At 32.1% G+C, this 20,931-nt stretch overlaps 2 protein-coding genes across 3 annotated transcripts in view; one reads left to right on the forward strand and one right to left on the reverse strand.

Moving 5' to 3' along the window:
- The window catches only part of LOC131843958 (chloride intracellular channel Clic), a 62,314-nt gene extending 43,000 nt beyond the window's left edge, over positions 1 to 19,314 (reverse strand). For both annotated transcript variants that reach the window (XM_059192743.1, XM_059192742.1), the window contains exon 1: positions 19,139 to 19,314. In XM_059192743.1, coding sequence (XP_059048726.1) covers positions 19,139 to 19,207 — 69 coding nt within the window. In that variant the 5' untranslated portion in view covers positions 19,208 to 19,314. The remainder of the gene's footprint in view (positions 1 to 19,138) is intronic.
- A 332-nt stretch (positions 19,315 to 19,646) lies between these two features.
- On the forward strand, positions 19,647 to 20,633 carry LOC131843914 (pre-mRNA-splicing factor Syf2). Its single transcript, XM_059192697.1, has one exon. It carries the CDS (start codon positions 19,818 to 19,820, stop codon positions 20,517 to 20,519), a length of 702 nt encoding a protein of 233 aa, XP_059048680.1. The 5' UTR covers positions 19,647 to 19,817; the 3' UTR covers positions 20,520 to 20,633.
- The last annotated feature ends 298 nt before the right edge of the window (positions 20,634 to 20,931 follow it).

Raw genomic sequence — 20,931 nt, forward strand, 5'->3', positions numbered from 1 at the left:
TATATAACAATAAAATATTAAGAACATAATACATTGACTGTAATAGGTTTGATACAAAAAGTGAACGCGCATTAAAAGAATAATATGTTTGATTGGCGAATAATTTGTTTAATTCCATCTTTAAAACCGTCGGGCATGAATGAAATTGTGTAATCATACTGTATTTATTACATTTCGGATCGCGTTTGTTTGAACACTTAGGAGATGTGCAATAAAGTATTGGAAAATTGGTTAATGCGATTTTTTTTCATATATGTGACAAAAGTAACAAAGTAAAAAGTGTAAAGTATTGTGAACAATTTAGTGCAGTTTGAAATTAGGCACGTCACTCAGAAAAAAAAAAAACTCTTTACTGTGCATAAAAAAAAACAAATAATTATAAAAAAGAACAATATAAAAATATGCAAACAAAAGGCGGCCAAAGCAATATCTTACAGACAACCTGGGAGTTAGAAATATTGGGTAAGGGAAAGGTAGATGGCGCACTATAAAAAGGGAGTTGGATAATATATGAATACTAAATACATATACATACAAATAATTAAGATACATAACATCTTATATATAAAATTCTCGGCTTGACCGATTCTCATGAAATTTTGTGAGCGTATTGAGTAGGTCTGAGAATCGGCCAACATCTATTTTTCATCCCTCTAAATGTTAAGGGTAGTCCACTCCAAATTTTTTTTTTATTTTAAGGTAAAACAACGTTTGCCGGGACAGCTAGTAATACATAAATAAAATGCACATGTACATACATAAATAAAATGTATAAATAAATACAGTTATAACAATGGTAACAATACTTTTTTTATACTATTTTTGTGAGGTCAAAGCTTATAAATGTATAGTTTCATTGTGAAATATGTTTTGCATGGAAACTAGCCGGTAGTTACAATTATTTGTAACATTTCGATAAAAGCATCTGCGCATTTCGTATATACTAAGTGAATTACGTGTAAAATTTATTCCGGTAATTGCAAAATACGAATTTGAACTTAATTATCTACGGCTTAAAATTTATTTTACGGAATTTTTTATTAATTAAATGTTATATTGGTATTCTTGAAATAAATAAAAAACATAATTAATAAGTAAAAATTCTTAATAAAAGACTGTTGGTCAGTCTTTCAGTCAGACAAGGGGACCGTACATAAATTACGTCACACCCCATGTCACATTTGGTCACATTTTAATAGATAAATTTCGTGTCTTTTTTTAATACTAAAACTGCAATGTAGCGACATTGTAATGTCACAAATATAAAACCTGTGTAAATCTGTGACGTGCGAAGACCGATTGAATTATAGATATTTCAGTGATACTATAAATACGCTTGTCTATAACATATTTTTTGAAATTTGGTATGGTGAAGAACTTAAGCTACTTATTCTGGTATATCACACTGCTATGCGGGCGAAGACGCGGGCACGAACTAGTTAAATATAAATCCAATACACTACATTAGGGTAGTATTACAATTACTATTAGGTAAGGAACAAAAAACAATCTATTTGTGTACCTCCTTTACCAAGTCGGTTGGGAGTTACGTCAAATTTGAATACGGAACGGTTGTGGCGTAACGGCTGAGCTGACAGGTGTGTCCGCCAGACGCGCCATATGCAGCGGAACTGACTTGCTCCCGAGTACCAGTAGGGTTGGCAACAAAAAAAAAGCTTTTTTTTTTTAATTTATTTATAGCAGATTTTATTTTAATATATCTATATTAATGCATATGCATTTAAATCATCTATTTCTCTCAGATTTTGTCAGACCAGTCGAAGATCTGCACCTGGGCAGCGACCTTCATTGGTATGATTAAATATGAGGAAATAACAGATTGCGTACTCCGGTTGGTCGCTGCAGGCACAACTTGCTGAAATGGGCTATCGCTGCCCAAGAGACTTGCGTCTGCCTATGTGCCCTTTTAAATAATTATAATATATTTTTTACCAATATACTTCCAGGTCTAAATTTAAAACAAAATTGTATGACAATAATAACGTCTTTATACTTCATATCGAAGGCCTGAGCCGAGGTTCGAACCCCTAGCGGTGCCCTCAACCTAAAGTCATATCCGTCAGGCGGGAGTTGGATTTTAGCCGCTCCATAAGTCCTTCCGCGGGTTTGGAGTGCCAACTGCACTCACCCTCCATCATCCGGTGAAGCTCTAAAGGCCAGCTGCGGCCAACAGCATTAGAGTAGTCCAAAAAAAGTGACAACCCTGAGTCCCAACCTATTACGATGAAATGCGTCTGAAGGCTGGCTTATTAGCAAATATTGCATGTTACATCTGTAGATTAATTAAAAATAATAGGCGCATAAGCGTTTACTTGATGTATTACTGTGGGGTAAGTAGTAATGTCACATGTGTGTCACATTATTAATATATACAGATTGTATATAAACAATTTCAAAGTTAAATAACTGAAGTGGAATGTCAAACAAACCAGCTGACGGCCCACCTGTTATTATTTTGTATTCATCCTTACTAATATTATAACTGCGAAAGTAACTCTGTCCGTCGTGCTTTCACGCCAAAGCTACGGAATTAAGAAATGATGCGAAAAAAGGGGTGACCTCGTCTGACCTCATGCTCATCTTATCATCTTTCACTTGTCCCTCATCAGCGAAAATTATTGGCGCAAGTGGGTGCATCATTGCATTAAAAATATAAGTTTGCATGACTACAAAGTAAAGTATACTTTTTTAAATGTTTTATTAGATTCGTATCCATGTCTTTGGAAAATAAAATTTTGAATTGGAAACATTAGGGTGTTCGCTCACTTTTGGTGCCAGGGTCGCGAGATCATATTAGAATTCTATCGCGGCCATGGAAGGTGTTATGCCTTGGTACCTTTTCGTTTTACTGTAATACTTCACCATTCAATCGCAGCAGCCATGCCCTTTGGCGGCTAAAATAGGTAACTTAGAGGTACCCACGCAATGGAGTCTACAACGGAAAAACGTATATTCTATATTTACAAATGATTCTGCATATTGTATCTGTTTACTTAGTAGGATGACATGACTGTTCAGTTCTACAAAACATTAAAACCGACTTATTATTATTAGGTAATACAAACATTTGCATTAATGTGCAAGTTTGTTTGTATTGCTCTGGGTGGGCGCAGGTTCCGCCGTAAATAGGTAATACAGAACCTCATAATCTTACTAACAAAACCTTCACAAATAAAAAAAATAATTCCTATAGTACGATATTGTTTGTCTGTCTGACATTGATTTACATATATTTGACATTAATTATTTACAATAAAATATTTTCAAATTTGACTATTAAGTGTTTAGTAACTTAATTCTGATTTTTTGCATTGTTTTATTTCATTATAAAGTTCCCGTAGATGCCTGCCACTATAATAATACCGATGTCATAACAATCCATTTTAATACCGACTTCACCATAATAGTCAGCAAAATTACATCTCATATTTCTCACGAATTAGATATAGACAAGATGTCAAAAACAATAACTGAATTACATTCTAATAAGTAAACGTAGACAGAAAGAATTAAGTATATTAAACAAAAAATTTAAAAATATCATCAATAATTAAAATTATATGATTATAAAATGAAATAGTGAGCGGGTTAGAGATAAATTAAAAATTAACAAGCGTAATGTCAGTACTCAACACAGTGCGCACGCGCCGCGTCTGCGTACACTACACACCTGTCTTTAAAAAAAAGTGCAATACTTAACCATTAATACATCACTTGAGCACTTGACTGTAATTGCTGATAATATAAGGGTTCCAGTTTAGTTTGTTCTTGTATACCTTATTCATTTTATAATACTTATATGCGAATTCTTCCATCGAAGAATTAGTTCTTATATAGATCGAAGAATTAGTTCTTATATCTTAGTTCTTAAATAGGCCTTGGTTAGCCAAGGCATATTATATACTAGTGTTTATTAATCTGCCTATATATGATCATCAGTAGTCCAATCTGATCTCCATTTAACTAATAATGAGAATAAGTGAACCGACTTCTTACAATCGACTGTTGGTTAATTCCTGATGAATTCGCCACAATGAGCTGACAGATCTGATGGGCTGGCTTACTAATTCTACTAACCTTCACTGGTGCCCCACCAGTGTATACCATTAGCTTGACCAGGTAGCAACTAATTCGTTATCAGCCATACACTGAATAATTATAATAAAAGGCGCTAAGTGGTAATTATTTTTTATACAAAGTATTTGCAACTTGTACTTCATTTCCTCTTGGAGTTCGTGATTATAATAGAAAGCAAAAGGTAGATGAAAGCTATTCTATCTATTCTTCTAATCTATTCTATTCTTTAAAAACCCTCAATTTATATTACTCTGTAATAAGTGATTTGATTTAAGGCTATATTACGGAGCGACAAATGATTACATAGTTTTGAGATTTTCCACAAACTACTTGAGCGGCTAAATGGTTCGCAATTGCAAATATGAAATGGTTTATACATAATGACAATTCTTTTTATTTGAATCTATCACAAATGAGAATTGTTAGGTACTACGTTACAGAATTTTAATTATAGCTTAATCAGTAGACAGCGTTCAAAATTTGTTAAAACCAACTTTTAATCTTTAATATAGATTTAACCCAGGCATATTACGTAAAGAGTCGTCTGCCATACCTACTACTACAGTGTCACCTACTTAAGACGTCAAAGCAGCTTGATTTGTAAGATATGTTTCGGTATTAGAGCCAGCAAAAGATAGTGAAAACACAGGATTATTATGAAGAAGGACTAAGATGTCATCTTAGTCCTTTGGACTCCTGCTGCGTTGCTACGGCATGAGTGCTATCACATGGTAACATAATGTCTGGAGTGCTGTTCATGTATATAGGTGTCGGCTACAATTTACTATCAGGTTGGCAGTCAGCAATTATATTAAAGAAAAAGATTCAGATACTAACTGTGCCTATTTCTATATGCCTGTGGTGTAGATCTTATATGCAAATATGCAAAACAACACGCAACGCTGAACAATCGACGCCCCATTCTTATCTACAAATAGTATGATAGCTACGGCTAAAGATAGAAAACACTAATTGTCAGAACCATCGAGAGCACAACCATTATATACTCGTACAGAGCATAAAATATTGCAAACAATTATTATAGTGAATAAAGAAGACTATGCCTTATTTTTTCAAAAATATTCTAATGCCGTTAGCCGCAGTTTACCTTTTCAGCTTTACCAAACACTATGAGGTGTGTGTATAACAAGCGCAGAAGGCGCTCAAAACCTTTAGACGAACTTATGGAGAGGTTAACGACCAGCTCTTGTCTGACGAATGCAGTTTTAGTCTGAGGGCACCGCTGGCAACTTTAATCTGAGGGTTCCAAACTTGACTCAGGCCATCGTAATTATAGATGTCGGCACAGACATAACTCAACTGATTCATATGGATGCATTTATTGTAGTTACATTGTTTTTTTAAAGAGAATATAGCGCATGTTATTCACTCATTTTCTATTAGCAAAAGAATTTAGTAAATCCAATGAGTATATTTGAATCAATTACTAAAAAAACTCTGTATAATATTCGACTTTAGGTACAGATAATACAATCTAAATCTATTAATAAATATTACTCTATGCAAATCTCATTTCAAAAAACTATTTCGTATAGCATACAACGCAATCTGCCCTCGATTCACGTCTCTAGTTATCAGATAGCCGTAAATATTGATTTGATAGTGATGCATTTAAAAATCGATCAATCCTCTCACTTTCATTATTTATTAGAAATTCCTAAGCCACCTAAATGGATTAAAAAAAAGTAGACGTAGACAGACGTGTCGCCGAGTTGCAGCTTGTTTCCAAGAATGAAAGTAATTGCATTTGTCGTAAGACGTGATTAAAATGCTGCCCAAGTGCGAGTCACGTGGAGGGTTCCGTAGTTAATTAATAGTAATCCATATTAAGAGTACAAAAGCTGAAGGGTTTTTATAAATGAGTATGTAATCATACATCTGACTGCGCTAACAGTATGTTAGCTGGGCACCAGAGGATGGATAGAAGTTCAAAATGACAGATTGAGGATGATATGATTTTAGGATAAGGATGATAGGATGAGAACGATAGGGTGAAGATGAAATGTAGTCAGATCAGTAAATGCATGATGGCGAACTCACCAAGAATTAACCATGGTAGTTTCCTCTCTCTACTAAGCTCTTACATTAATCGCATTTTATAATCGGTTCCGCAGATCAAACAGTTTGTAAGTTTTTGAGGTAGTAGGGTGGCAATCCTCTTAAAAACTTACAAAATTTACATACATATTTATAATATTAGTATAGATAAATAATTGCTATAGCCAGAAGACTCCAACGATTTACAAAATGCATTCAATTCATAAATTGACTGTGGCATAAGATTACTTATTTGTAACCATTTATGGCTGTATTCAGCTGAGCATAATACGACTGATAAGTCACGTACATTATATCAGCTGATTAAAAAGACAATACTGGCCATCTCATACATACTTTTAAAGTAAGGTCGTATATAAATAATATACGTTTCACAAACATATACAAATAGAAAGATGGAAAGAAAATTATTTCTTCTTTCTTCTTGGTCGTTAATAAGGAATAACGTAGAACAGTCAAAATCGAAAGCATTATAAAGGCAATCCGAGACTGGGACGGCAACCATTCACATCAAATCAAACAAAGCAACTGCTTATAGTCCTGCTACTATTGATTGCAATTTGGATATTAATAAAATTCTTCTTACACTTCGAGTGAGATTTTCATTTGTAATGCAATGAAAATTACAAAAGCAGAGACGATAAATATAAAAGTAAATATAATGAAATGTATTACTGTTATCATTCTATAGTACCTATTCATTTAATCTCTTCTATAAAAATTTAATTCAATTTTCAGATCAGATCAGTTCTTCAACATGTGAGATAGGGAAACCTTATTTATATACAGTCTCTACAGCATTTGCGTTGAAAACGACAAGTTTATAGTAATATTTAATAAGCAATGTAAAGGTCGATGTGACAGCTGTTCTTTGAATGACATCTTATATTAAAGTTAATAGATTATAGATAAGTATGTTACGCGAAAACGATAAGACTATCTGTACATTCTTAGATACATTATCATAAATTTAAAGTTTATGTTCCTATGTGTATATACAATTATATACAACAAACGTCAGTTTATTGTATACTCCAATAATTACGCAACGACTATTTTGTATATGCAAAAAATAATGGACGATTTGTTTTATAATCGAACGACGCGAGACGACGCTGTTTTTAAAATAGCCAATGAATACGAAATTTACATATATAGCATAACTTAGACGTACTACATAATGCGTCTTTCATTAGTGGGAACACGAATTCGCTGATTTCGTAATCTAACCATAATAAAGTAAGCATTTACTTTCGATTTTAAGTTTTAAATAAATAATGTACAGTATAATATCATGAAATAGATTTGAAATTTATGTTTGTGTGTTTCAGATACATACAAAAAAAATACACACTAATATGCAATCTTATGGTATGGCAATTTACAGAAGCACCTCAGCTTTACGAAACTTACTTTACTTTATTCTGATATTGTTGATGCTTTTGTTTTGCTGTTCCTATATTAATTTAACCAATAGACCAAATATATTTACATACTTTAAAAATATACGTAAGTACATATGTCGGACTTAAAACCGGAAGGTAACATCATCCTACCTATAATATACACCTGCATATAATTGGTTTCTAACCAAACTCACATCATTATAAACGTCAACAAAAAGTGAACTAAACGCAGGCATAGACACACCGGGTTTTTAAATAAAACAAATATAATTAAGAGGAATACGAAAACAAGCATTATCCCACACGTAGTATAATCACACGAGTCAAAAAATACAGATGTGCATGAACAGAAAATTAATAACGATCGGTGAAGTAATTTATCTGTGCGTGCTATAATTAGTGGTTTCGTTTTATGTATAAATGATATGTCTAATTGGAGGAAAATAAATTATTACAATTTAGAAAACTGTTCTATCGAAAATGATAGCAAACTCGCGTTAGGCTTGTATAGCGAACGAACCAGTTCGCTACCACGCATTCCGTAAGCTAATCATTTTTCGCTCTATAGTTCATTAGTACGGATATTCGTACTTTGTATTACCCAGGGTATTTTCTATATATATACACAATTGCACATGTTAGCCATATATTAAAAAATATATATTTCTATCAGTTGTCTAGTAGCCATAACACAAACTCTGTGTAGCTTGTGACTAGATGACGCTGTGTGGATTGTCTAGGGTTATGGGGTTATAGGTTAGGGTATACGTTTATAGGTTATAGGGCATAGAGTTATAGGGTATAAATACATTTTTTGGAAAAAAAAAACTAGAGGCTCATAGATAGGTCAGCCTACTACTGTTTTCTCTGACTCGAATAGGATACGAAAGAATCCAGTTCGCATGAGAGCTAAGAACTAAATTGAGCGATCCCGGTCGCGAACTATTACACACAATACTAGTGGTCAGTCAACGCGGGAGCACATAATTGGTAATCGTCACGAGACGCTGGCCACCGCCTAAATCGCATAAGTGATCACAATTACAGCATTTACAGAACGGTGTAATTTGTCGGCGAATTTGTTCAGCGAATTAAGATGACGTTAGAAAAAGAATCCGCCAAGTTGATTTGTCTTATTCAACGTACTAAAACGAAACGTACGGTACGCAGCGTGCGTGATGCGAGATGACGTGACTCATCTTAGGGGCGCCTATTACTGAAATCTCGTACAGTCTTAACATCTCTATTATCTGTCAATTTTCTAAACCAATTAAACATTTTTTTATTATTATTTATGATTTATTAATTTATTACTTACGAAGTATAAGTTTCTTTATATAAAGTAAAAGAGATAACCAGGCAAGCTTCTCGAACTTTTTTTTTCATCACTGTTTAGTCTGCAATTCCAATAGGTCGGTGAACAATAAGTAATGACTATTCAAATGTGCTCTGTATAAAGAATTAATTATATTTGTATTTGTATTATATTCATAATATAGGATATTATATTATATGGACATCACAAGCTATCTTAATCTAAAAAAAAAACAGATAGAGTCGTGGGCTAGTCATTCAATACGATTACATTATCTATAACTATCATAAAAAATTATGGGCAATATATAAAAAAAAATATCTATTAAAGCAAAATTTAAAGTAGTTAAAAGTAAAATTTTAAGTGATTCATATGCAACATGTTTTATGAATAACATTTTAGTCCTCAATATTATAGGTACAAAAAATCATTATAGGTACTAAAATTTGTTATTGCTTTTCAAAATGGCGGGATAACGCAGATGTTACAAGACTTCGGTAATGAACGCTCTTAATGGTATACAAAATTATAATCGCATTATCATCAGACTTATTATAAAAACAGGTCTTTATACTGTTAGAATATCAACAAGTAATGGAAATGTATACGCTTAAAATATTTTTAAAAGCGCACTTTTAATTTTTAACTTTTACAAGCACTCGCTGTATTATTATTTCCGTCCATCATCATAACTACACACAAAAGCAATATAAAAATATAACCATCATAAAAAATAATTGATTTTGACGGTGTTCACATTAAATTCAAAATTACACAACACTAATTGTAATTTTTAAATATAGAACTGCATTAACGAAGAAAGAGCAGTTGTGATGTTCCAAATTTAAATTATGGTGAAGAATGCATGTTTTGTTTTCAGGAGGCGCAACATTTATTTGGTTCTAATTTCAAAGCTTCCTAGTGGATAATAAACACCCTCGGAACTAATGCTTACGTGTAAAAATAGTTATTCTACATAAAACCTATGCTATTACTAAAATAAATTTATTCTTAATGTCGTTAAATGATCTTAAATGTCTCATATATGTATACGTAATGGAATTAAATGGAATTAAACCCGCCACGGGTTTAATTCCTCGCATGGTACAAACATTTCTATGACTGTTTGTATGGGTCTGGTGTTATCTTTGTATTTATAAGAAAAATTTTTTTTTCTTATATCAGTTGTTTAGGATCCATAACACAAGCTTTGCTTAGCTTGAGACTAGATGGCACTGTGTGGATTATCCAATGCTATTATTACTATTGCTAATATATTTATTGCCTGTAGGAAATAAAAATAAAAAAAAAAATTCAAATACAAAATATCTTTATTCATGATATGTCAAATCTACCGTCAGTTCGGAATGATTTCGAGATGAGAAGAACTGACAATAAACTCAGCTCCTATTCTTCTCAAATAAATGTTGTATATGTTTACAATAATACAGATTCATTTTTAAATTCAAATTTAGGAGAATAGAAAGAACTACTCGGGTACTGTTAAAAATGCAGTCTACATTTTAGGTGGGAGTTAAATTTAAAATAATGCCTATAGAAAATCTTGATTTTAAACATTGTACTTAAGCAAATAATGATGTCAAATCAGTGCGGCATACGTGTGTGGGAAATGTGGTAATACCACGACAAAGTACACTGGTACAAGTCACTTGTTTGCGCAAGCGCATCTCGAGGTGTGGTAGTGTCCTTCAGTATATGTAGTACATATATATGTACTATACTAAACATACCACTGAATAGTGTATAAAGATTAACTTGTTAGCTATGTAACTTATTGCATATATATACTAAGAGAAAAATAATAATATTAAATAAGGTATCTTAGCCCGTAATATCACTACCTTATTTCATATGTAATTTAAAGTTTAAATAAACTTTAATGCACAAATACAATATATAAATGTACATATGGCGAACTTAACACCTAAGGGCGTTCTCTACCAGTCAACCATAAGGCAAACTGAGAAGTTAGTAAGCGGCGCATTATAGAATACATACACATACTAGCTACTCGCCCCGGCTTCGCACGGGAGTACATGCATTATATAAACCTTCCTCTAGAATCACTCTAACTATTAAAAAAAACCGCTTCAAAATCCGTTGCGTAGTTTTACAGATTTAAGCATACATTGGGACGGACAGACAGCGACAGCGACTTTGTTTTATACTATGTAATGATACAATATATATACCAATATATACGCAATATATCTATCTCACCCAACAACTGAAAACAGCTTATACTTCTTTCATATAAGATACACTGAAATTAAAAATATTAAATAATAGCTAAACAGCTAGCCCACCGAGGCCGTCTAATTTCTATACCATAGCGGTGCCTAAAACTAGTTGCATATATGGTATCCGTCGTCCGGCCAAAAAGATATGTAACAAATTATTTAACATGAACAATTAAATCATTAAGTATAAGAAACTAAAGAACTGATTCTGCCAAATCCATCTATCCATCAATCAATATTAATAAAAAAAAATTATAACCAAAATTTCTCAACTTATACATATATATTTTTGTATACAACTTTGTTCTAACAATTACAACCTCAACAGAAAAATAATTAGCCAAATTTCGAAGTAATACACTTACATATGTATACACTCCGTAATTCATATTTACTTGTATGTAATTGTAACCAACGGTTAAGGTCATTCATCCAGCAAAATATAATTCAATGTCAAGGATTTGCCTTCAACTCGTGTGTCAACTTATTATAGTTCATATTTCGATAACATTAAAGTACATTTTGTTGTCTACGGCAGTTGGATGACTGAAAAAAGCTGGAAGTCGTGGGCGGACGAGCAGTGTCTTGACAAAGCATTATTTCTGGCTTTTTTTTTATAGATAGCTAATGGTTTTTTCGCCGATGTAATGGCCCAGTAATCGCGCAGTGCTGTACGTAGAATCTGTCTTATTATGTCCGTCTGCACTAAACTTATGTCTCTCTTAAACTATTTTCTTCATATTTCAGTATAAACTAATAATTCAGGACAATTCACATAGCGCCGTATAGTCCGTATAGTAACACAAACTAAAGAAAGTTAATCAATTGATAGAAATGCTTAAATAATTTTTTGTAAATAAATACATAGAAACTACCCAGACCAATGCAACAGTCATACTGATAATGTTAGTATAGTTGGAATCGAACGCGCGACCATTGAATGTAAGACGGTGTACCAAACCACTAGACCATGAGGCCGTCAATATTATAAACAAGATTTCATTATTTGTTTGTAACGGATACTTTAAAAACATGTCCATACTTATCTGTTAAATTGAAAGCCTTATGAATAGTGATCAGTATCATTTTTTAGTAAAGGTATCAATGAACTACCTACAAGATGACAAAATTGTATAAATAGCAATGCTACATACTTTGATTAAGTAATATATTCTATTTTGAAAAAAAAAAACGACTTCAGGTTACTACTCTATACAACGCTAATTTCATATGTTAGGACCTAATAATAACAGCCTAAAAAATAAATTTCAAGCTTCTAGCTTTAAAAATAATAATAAGAATAATCGGTTCAGTATTTCTGGCGTGAATGAGTGACAGACAGACAGAGTCACTTTCGCATTTATAATACTACTATATTAAGGATGTAACAACATGCATTGTCTAACAATTAATTATATAATTGAATCAATTGTTACACTCAACAATTCAATATCTGATTAGCTATCACGGTTTACAATAGATAAATATAAAATTCCATCAAATATATATTGTTATACTTAATTATTGTTATCTAGCGATGCCTAAATATGTATAGTATACTCTTTATCAAGACGATGTGGCTTCATTACACATTTATCAATTTGTAATACATTATTTTAAATTATCAAATCTATATTTAAAAACATATTAAGTGAATTTTCCAAGGCTTATTTATATTTAAGAAGTTATTTATATAATTAACCTGGTTTTAAGACGAATAAATGTATCATATCATCATATACATATAAATAAAATTGGAGTGTCTGTTTGTAATATTGAAAAACCCGTTTTTTACTATATGCATAGTATAAATATATATACCAAAATAACACATTTTACAATTTTTATTTGTCTGTCTGTTTGTTCCAGCTAATCTCTGAAATAGCTAGTAATAAGGAGTAACTTAGGCTACCAATATTTTAGAAAAATTCATTTGTTTTATAAAAATAAACTTAAATTCCACGCGGACGAAGTCGCGTGTACAGCTAGTAGTAAATAATTTTTTGGTAGCTATACTAATACTGTTGACCGCAGATAGCCTTTACAGCTTAGCTTTACAGCTACGATAGGACGCGAGTGCAGTTGGCATTAAAAATTTACACATTATGATTTTAAATATAGATTTTGATAATTTAAAATATTCGATTACTTATATTAGAAATTGGCAACCACCAGCATAAGAAAATGGTTATAAAAAATACAAATTCCTAGAGTCATTTCATGATAATGCGATACAGAATTGCTTCTTTCATATATTAGATTCAATGTTATAAATATCACTGAGTATTGTACGCTTGCATTTATTTTATAAGATAATTTTCCACTTACAGTTTATAAAAAGCCACTAACGAGCGGGTAGCGTGTTTCTACAGATAATACCTATTAATAATGAATTTAAAAATAACATCGTACTTTGTATGTTGAAACGATCAATTGTATCATATGTCACATTCTCCATTTTCTCTCTCATACCTATTTATTATTTATTCAATTTCACGTACCAGCCGGGGTAAAAAATTATATAAAAAATAAAATTCAAGTATCTGTTTGTAATTTCAAAATAACAGCTTTTGACTAAATGCATTTGATTAAACTACATATGGATTTACATAAAAAAAGATTTAGAAAATAACGATCTGTCTGTTTGATCTTGCTAATCTCTGAAACATGAACATACATAGGATAGACGGACTTTCACTTGCAGATAACAAATGTTATAAGGAGTAACTTTTATATTAGAAAAGCTACTTACACTAGAAATTTTCGCGGCTAACAACAATCAATTAAGATTTCTCGGGTCAAATAATATGCTAAACAACAGGTCAAAACAGGACTGTGATTCGAATTACACGCGGCTCCACTAGACATCTGGTTAATTCACCACAATTACCTTACTGACTTGACTTTACCATTGGAGCTCTGACATCATTAAAAAAGATGGAAGAATCACTTTATCATTTTCCATAATAGAAATATATAAGTTGGACTGTACAGAAAAACACACATTGAGCGCTGACTGTATGTACAATGACGTCACTCATGTCTTAGACAGTTGTCATCCGGCAGCTGAGAACAAGTCTACAAAAATACCATCAATTACACCATTGCGTCATTGGCAACAGAATTAACATATAAGCAGAACGGGTCCCACGACAGATGGTTAACGGTGGCACTGGCCCTTTTTTTCATGGGGCCGTCACTCCATCTACGGCTAATGGTTATAAAACAAAATAGTTCTTTAAGGTCCCAATTATTCTAAAGAACATAGGACCAGCAATAGGTCTAAAGAAAGAGGTGCATAAATTACTGAGATAAATCTAGACAACGACGATCAGATGACCTGAACGCAAGCAAAAATATCAATGACAATGATTTTCTGTTTTTAACGCTCTAAAATTAAGAGATAATTGTTGTAGGAACACTGAAATGAAATTTACGCACTGTCCACAGACTTTAGGTACGGTTACAGGCGGGAGTTAGCCTTCAGCCGCTGCATAAATCTCCGTGGTTTTGGAGTGCCATCTGCACTCGCCCCCTATAATCCGGTGAAGCTACAGCCAACAGTATTAGAGTAGTTCGAAAAAAGGTACGGTTAGGTCCCATTACATTCGATTTCATTTAAACCCAATAATTGCTATATGCGACAACTACTTACTTAGTTCAAAATTTATGATCATTTCACTATAAGTATCAATACTATTTATGTTCGAGTGTAATGGTCATGAGCGAAATTATCCACATTAGCATACATCATGAATATGTGGACATGATAATAGCTCGTGTCAGTTGCCTGGGCTGCACGATCAGTCGCGTGTATGTCACTTTCCCCTGGACATCGCTGCCGTGTAGGTTTCTGTTTCGAAGGCGCTCTCTCGCAAGGAATTTCTCTCTCCCTCAAGGAATTTCATACAGATTACGACAGAGACAACAAGACCGTTTTAGGACCGTCTTTATAGAAATAGGTCGCAGAGAAAATGGAAATTGCCGTAAAGTTAAGAGTAAAAAACAAGAATGAGTTGAAGAGGTAAAAAAGGCCATAAATAAAAGTCGTCATGTGTTTTAGAGGACTAAATCCTATGGAATAAGATGAAACTCTAAATGAGAATGGAAAAATTAGGTGAGCACTGTAATTGATACCTTTCCATAAAAAAACCTATATATTATTGCTAGGGATTTGCCCACTTTAAATTAGTATAAAACCACTCTGAAGTATGTGTTATAAAAATCTAATAATTTTATCAACAAATTTCAAATTAAAACATTCATGATTGCCAGATTAACAACATAGTTACGAATTTTATTTTTTATTATTATGTATTATCCAAACAATTAAATGCCTAACAGGAAAGATTAAAAAATGTGCAGAAATATCAACAGAACGGTTTCATAATATTTTTTTCCCGAGTGTTACTTATAGAAATAATCTTTATTCAAATACACTTAATATTAACACTTTTGAAAAGTCATATTTCTTTATTCTACCACTCATTCAGAATGCACACTCATAAAAAGAACGAGCAAGAAACTTACGTATTGCAAATATAAACTAACGCTACTAGATATAGCGTCGACTGCAAACATATTTCGTGTAGCCGTCACTCATTACTGTTATTTCACAATAAATATCACAGTGAAAACGTAACAGCGTTGCCAATAAACAAAACGTTACATAATTCCAACTACAAAATGATTAATGGTCAAAACAACGATGTTTTATGTGCAAAAACGAATGCTCGTCGCAAATTAATTGCAGTGTGAACGTATCCTACTCTATGTAGGTAAGTAAAACTTAAGTATTTGCAGTTGTACCGCAGATGTAATGCAATTACGAGAAATAATATATTAACACATTTGTGTGAGAAACATAAAATATACCTTTATACTTTGAGAAAATACTTCATCAATTTTATAGATTGTTACACCTAGAGAAAGTTGTATCAGCAAATAACATGACCTGTCATGTTTTAAAAAAATACATCGATGCAAAGTCAAACTACTTATTGCACATACGTAGCAGAATAGTCCTAAAGTACAAGATTTAAACTCTGAAATAATCCGAGGTATAAAAATGCAACATACAAAAATAAAACGATTAGAGGTAACCAAACCAAATTCAATTAAAAATAGATAAGTATCTCATAAGCTCATTTTATCTATATTAATCATGATATGTTTATTTTTATTTATTCTCTTTATATTTACTCGAGGGTTGCAAAACTTGCAGGTGTAAACACACCCGGAGTTGAGGGCGATCTTGATAAATTACCCGCGCACTTGTTTCGCGCAAATGTTGCTGTAATTGTTATGCTGCATTTTGAGTGGATAGTTATTTGAAAAATAAATAGGCACCTAATTATATGTGCGATCACAAAATTCAGGCAACATTCCAAGAATACGCAACAATTTTTGGTCTACATAAGCATCGAACCATGAACCTCAAGGTGTCCGACATTCAACCTATTAGACTAAATAAATGCAGAATTTCAGAAAAAAATGTCGATAGTCGAGACAAAATAATAATAAAAACGACAGTAACAAGTAAGTATAGGGTCATTGTACAGTTAACAAAAAGTAGTTATATTGTACTAAATTTCTTATCTTAATCATATATCACTATAATCCACCTTTTGGTGTTACGATAGAAGTATCTACCTACGTAACCGATGATACATGCTGTGATGATTCAGAGAAAGGGGATTGGGACTAGTGGGCCCACACACTCTCTGGAAACCATGGTGTATAATTTCTTAAGGTTACTTTTTTATGGTGGGTAACTGACCTGACTTCCTGCTCATCCTATCACCTTCTACTACTGCCCCGGCAGAGTTATACTGTTAACATACGCGGGGACACCATTTCATTATCGCGGCAGATACCATTATATACCTTTATTTTATGTTAGTCTGTAAGACTATATAATAATGTAATATCAGTCATAAAGTTGCCAGAAGTAAACAAATAAACAAAATTAACATCCATAAAGTCGAATATTCCATAAAAAACACATGCACTCCTACTACATAAGTAACTAACTTCAATTACTGATATAAAGAGGTAGTATTAAAAAACAATAAATACAGTAACAAAAGGTTGTACACTCATCATATTTATTGTATAATATTATGTAATGATGACCCGACGAACTAATGGGCGCAATGGTTTGGAATACTAATGATTAAATTCATTATAATTTCATTCATTCCAAATATTTAATGTTAAGCAAATTATGTATGACTAAGTATATAGTAGTTTGAAGCAAACATCGCGTTATCTATATACATACATATAAATAAAATTAGAGTGTCCGTTTGTAATATTGAAGTACAATTTTTGTCTGTCTGTTTGTTCTGGCTAATCTCTGAAATGGCTGGACCGATTTTGACGGGACTTTTATGGCAGGAAAAATTATTTTATTTTAGAAAAATAAAGTTTAATTCCATGCTGACGAAATCACGGGAACAGCTGATAAGTAATAATATTAAACAATCTTGAAATAGTGAATCATTTAAAAAATATAATACAGAAGATCAAGATCTCTTGTGTAATATTTTAACAAGAATGAAAAGGAACTACTTTGTGTTAATATTTGATAAAGCTAGTTTATACATGTAGAAACATTTTGTGTTGAAAGTTGATAATTAAGGATATGAGGAAATGTTAATTAAGTATATATTTTAAGTACATTTAGAAAGAGATAACTAGTGCAATTTTCAGTAAATAAATTTAATTTTAATTGTAATAACATGGTGAATATAAATACCAAAAAATTTATATTAAAAGTGAGTTATAATATAATCATTAAGTATGTTTTGAAATTCATCAGAGTTTGGTTAGTGATGGGTAGAAATATATAAAGATGAGATATCTAAAAAGCGAGAGAGAAGACATACAGATATTTCTAGTAATCTCTATTTTAAACTTTTGCGTACATTTATTTACTTTACTAGTACTTTAAATACCTCATTTAGGCCAATAAAGTTAATTTTAATTAAATTTATATATAAATATATTATTATATGCGAATAAATGACTTACTTACTTATATATGTATTTAAAGTTTATATATAATGTTTATTGCAACTTTTTATGTTATTATACTTTTTTATCATCTGTTTAAATAAACTGTAGCTAACAATGAATTTCTACATTAAAGTTAAAAGTATATGGAGATATTTTTTTATTTACATATATAGTCAAAGGTGCCTGGAGTGCCGATGACCATATTGAATATTTTAGGAATTTTGTTAAATGTTTCATGTAGTCCTATCAGTTATAAAAGTTCTCTATTGAATTCTCTTAACACCATTACCTATGGCATGCAATTGACTAATTTATTTTAATGTAATGTTTTAATTATCAATACATGTAAATATATTGCTGATTTCATTTTCATTCTATATATTAAGTAAGCAGTAACTTAAATATTTAAATAAATAGATATAAGATTTCAAAATATCATTCTGTAACATGTCTAATTGACTATCTTTGGTGGGACCAAATACGTAATATGTAACTGGATAGGCAGAGACAACCAATAGCCAACTGCCTCCTTCCAGTAATTAAAACTATAATCTCCTTTGGTCTATTGTACAAGTTTTCAAGTCAGTGTTCCATAAAACGCGCCAGACGTATCAAATCAACAAAACAGAGTTGCAGACGACCTAAATAACGCGCATTATAAGTGCAGTAATAATATACTTTCATGCATACAAGTGCTGCACGACATTATCATGCAATTTGTTTTAGATGCATGAATGCTGCTGTGGTTATGGGTACATACATACCAACATTATAAATACACACGAATAATTTAAAATATGACGCGCAACTACTATTTTTATTTCTCAGTTACAACGTTTTTATTGCATTTTCCATCTTTTACTAATATTCATAGAGTGCGAAGGCCAACAATATGCGTGCCTTGTTGACGGTTCTGGTACCAGATAATCTTGTAATAACACGTGTAAAGCTAAGTCTACCTTTATAATCAGCTCAATCTCCGGCACGTCTCCGTTAGCTGTTCCATTCTCTGCGATTTCATCCGACATCGTGAACTTCAAAAACACTTAGATTTGTTTAGAAAAAATATTCGACACACAATCTATTTTCACACAAGCGAAACCGTTCAAAAACATCGACAGACTACTAATTTGTTTCTTACTTCAGTTTAATTCGTTCTTTATTGACTAACTTCACTTTAATTTATGCGGTTCGCTTAGTGTTGCCAACTTAGTTCTTTCTGTTTTTTTATGCCATCGGTATAAAACCAAAATGAAGTATAAATATAGAAAAATTACTAAGGATACGGGAAAAACAAAATAATTGAATTTTATGAAGGACGCATAAAATATATCATTTATAATTTTTTTAATTCAATGAAATGTGTATTGTATGAGACTTCAGATTTAGACATTATATCCTTTTCACACAGTTCACGCACAGAGTACTTTTAACATATAAAAGTCAGAAACAAACTACTAATATTATTCGGTTACTCTGTTCGTTTATTTGTAAATTATTACCCAAATAAATCTACGTTGTGAAATTTAATCTTTAATAATGAAACAAACCTACTAGTTCATTAAATATTCAAATATTGTTTTTGTCAATGTCGTTGATTATTATTAAATTAATAGATATTGTAAAAACAACATCAAAATGAGTTCTGTAGAAACAACATCAGCCCCCAAGGAGATGACGTTTGCGGAAAAACAAGCTGAACGTATGAAAAGATTGCGATCATTACACACTGCACGAAATGAAGCTAGATCACATAACCATCAAGAAGTTGTAGCTGAAGAGGCAAGAAACAAATTGCCGCCAAATTATGAAGCCAAACGACGCCAAGCTGAATGGTTACTTGACGACCAACAAAAGAGAGATGAAGCGGAGAAGCAAGGTAAGAATTACGATAGAGTGAAGCTCCTCAACATATCTGCAACGGAAGCTGAGAGACTAGAACGCAAGAAGAAGAAAAGAAACCCTGATCAAGGATTCTCAACATACGAACAAGCGACAGTGCGACAGTATAATAGATTAGTGAAGAATATGCCAGCAGCAGACATGGAACAGTATGAAAAACAAAAAGAGAAATATGGTGATGCATTCTATGGTGGTCCTAATGTTATTATACATGGAATGCATGAAGACCGAAGGGAAGCTGTCGACAGGATGGTGGATGATTTAGAGGGTCAAATAGCAAAGAGAGCTAAGTACTCACGGAGACGCATCCACAATGATGATGCTGACATTGATTATATTAATGAAAGAAATGCCAAGTTCAATAAAAAATTGGAAAGGTTTTACGGTGAGCACACAGCTGAAATTAAACAGAATTTGGAACGAGGTACTGCAATTTAATGTGTCGCAGTTATATAATATACCTCCACAATATCCCATTTAGGGTAGTCAGTTTGCATTTTGATATTCATTATATATGGTCTTTAAAAACTACACCTTGGAAAATATTAATATTTGGATAATATATTTTCATAATATATTAGATGATGATCAATAGTAACTGTGAATCAGCAGGCTGTAGTCTTGGTTACCACTAGTAAAATGGAAAAATAGAAATTGCAATAAAGAACCAAGACTATTAATTCACATTCAGTTCCATTTTACCTACTTATAACAAATCAAATATTAGTACTGGAGAACTGGGTAAACATGGTAAATCGCCTTTACTAGTGAGGAGACTGCTTACTGTTAACTGAAGTCTCAACTATCGACTTGTCAAGAGAAAATGTGCTATTCCATAATATACATACAA

Source organism: Achroia grisella, unplaced genomic scaffold (assembly GCF_030625045.1).
Source record: "Achroia grisella isolate CSIRO2021 unplaced genomic scaffold, CSIRO_AGI_Agris_v1 utg359, whole genome shotgun sequence".
In the NCBI taxonomy this organism is placed as follows: Eukaryota; Metazoa; Arthropoda; class Insecta; order Lepidoptera; family Pyralidae; genus Achroia; species Achroia grisella.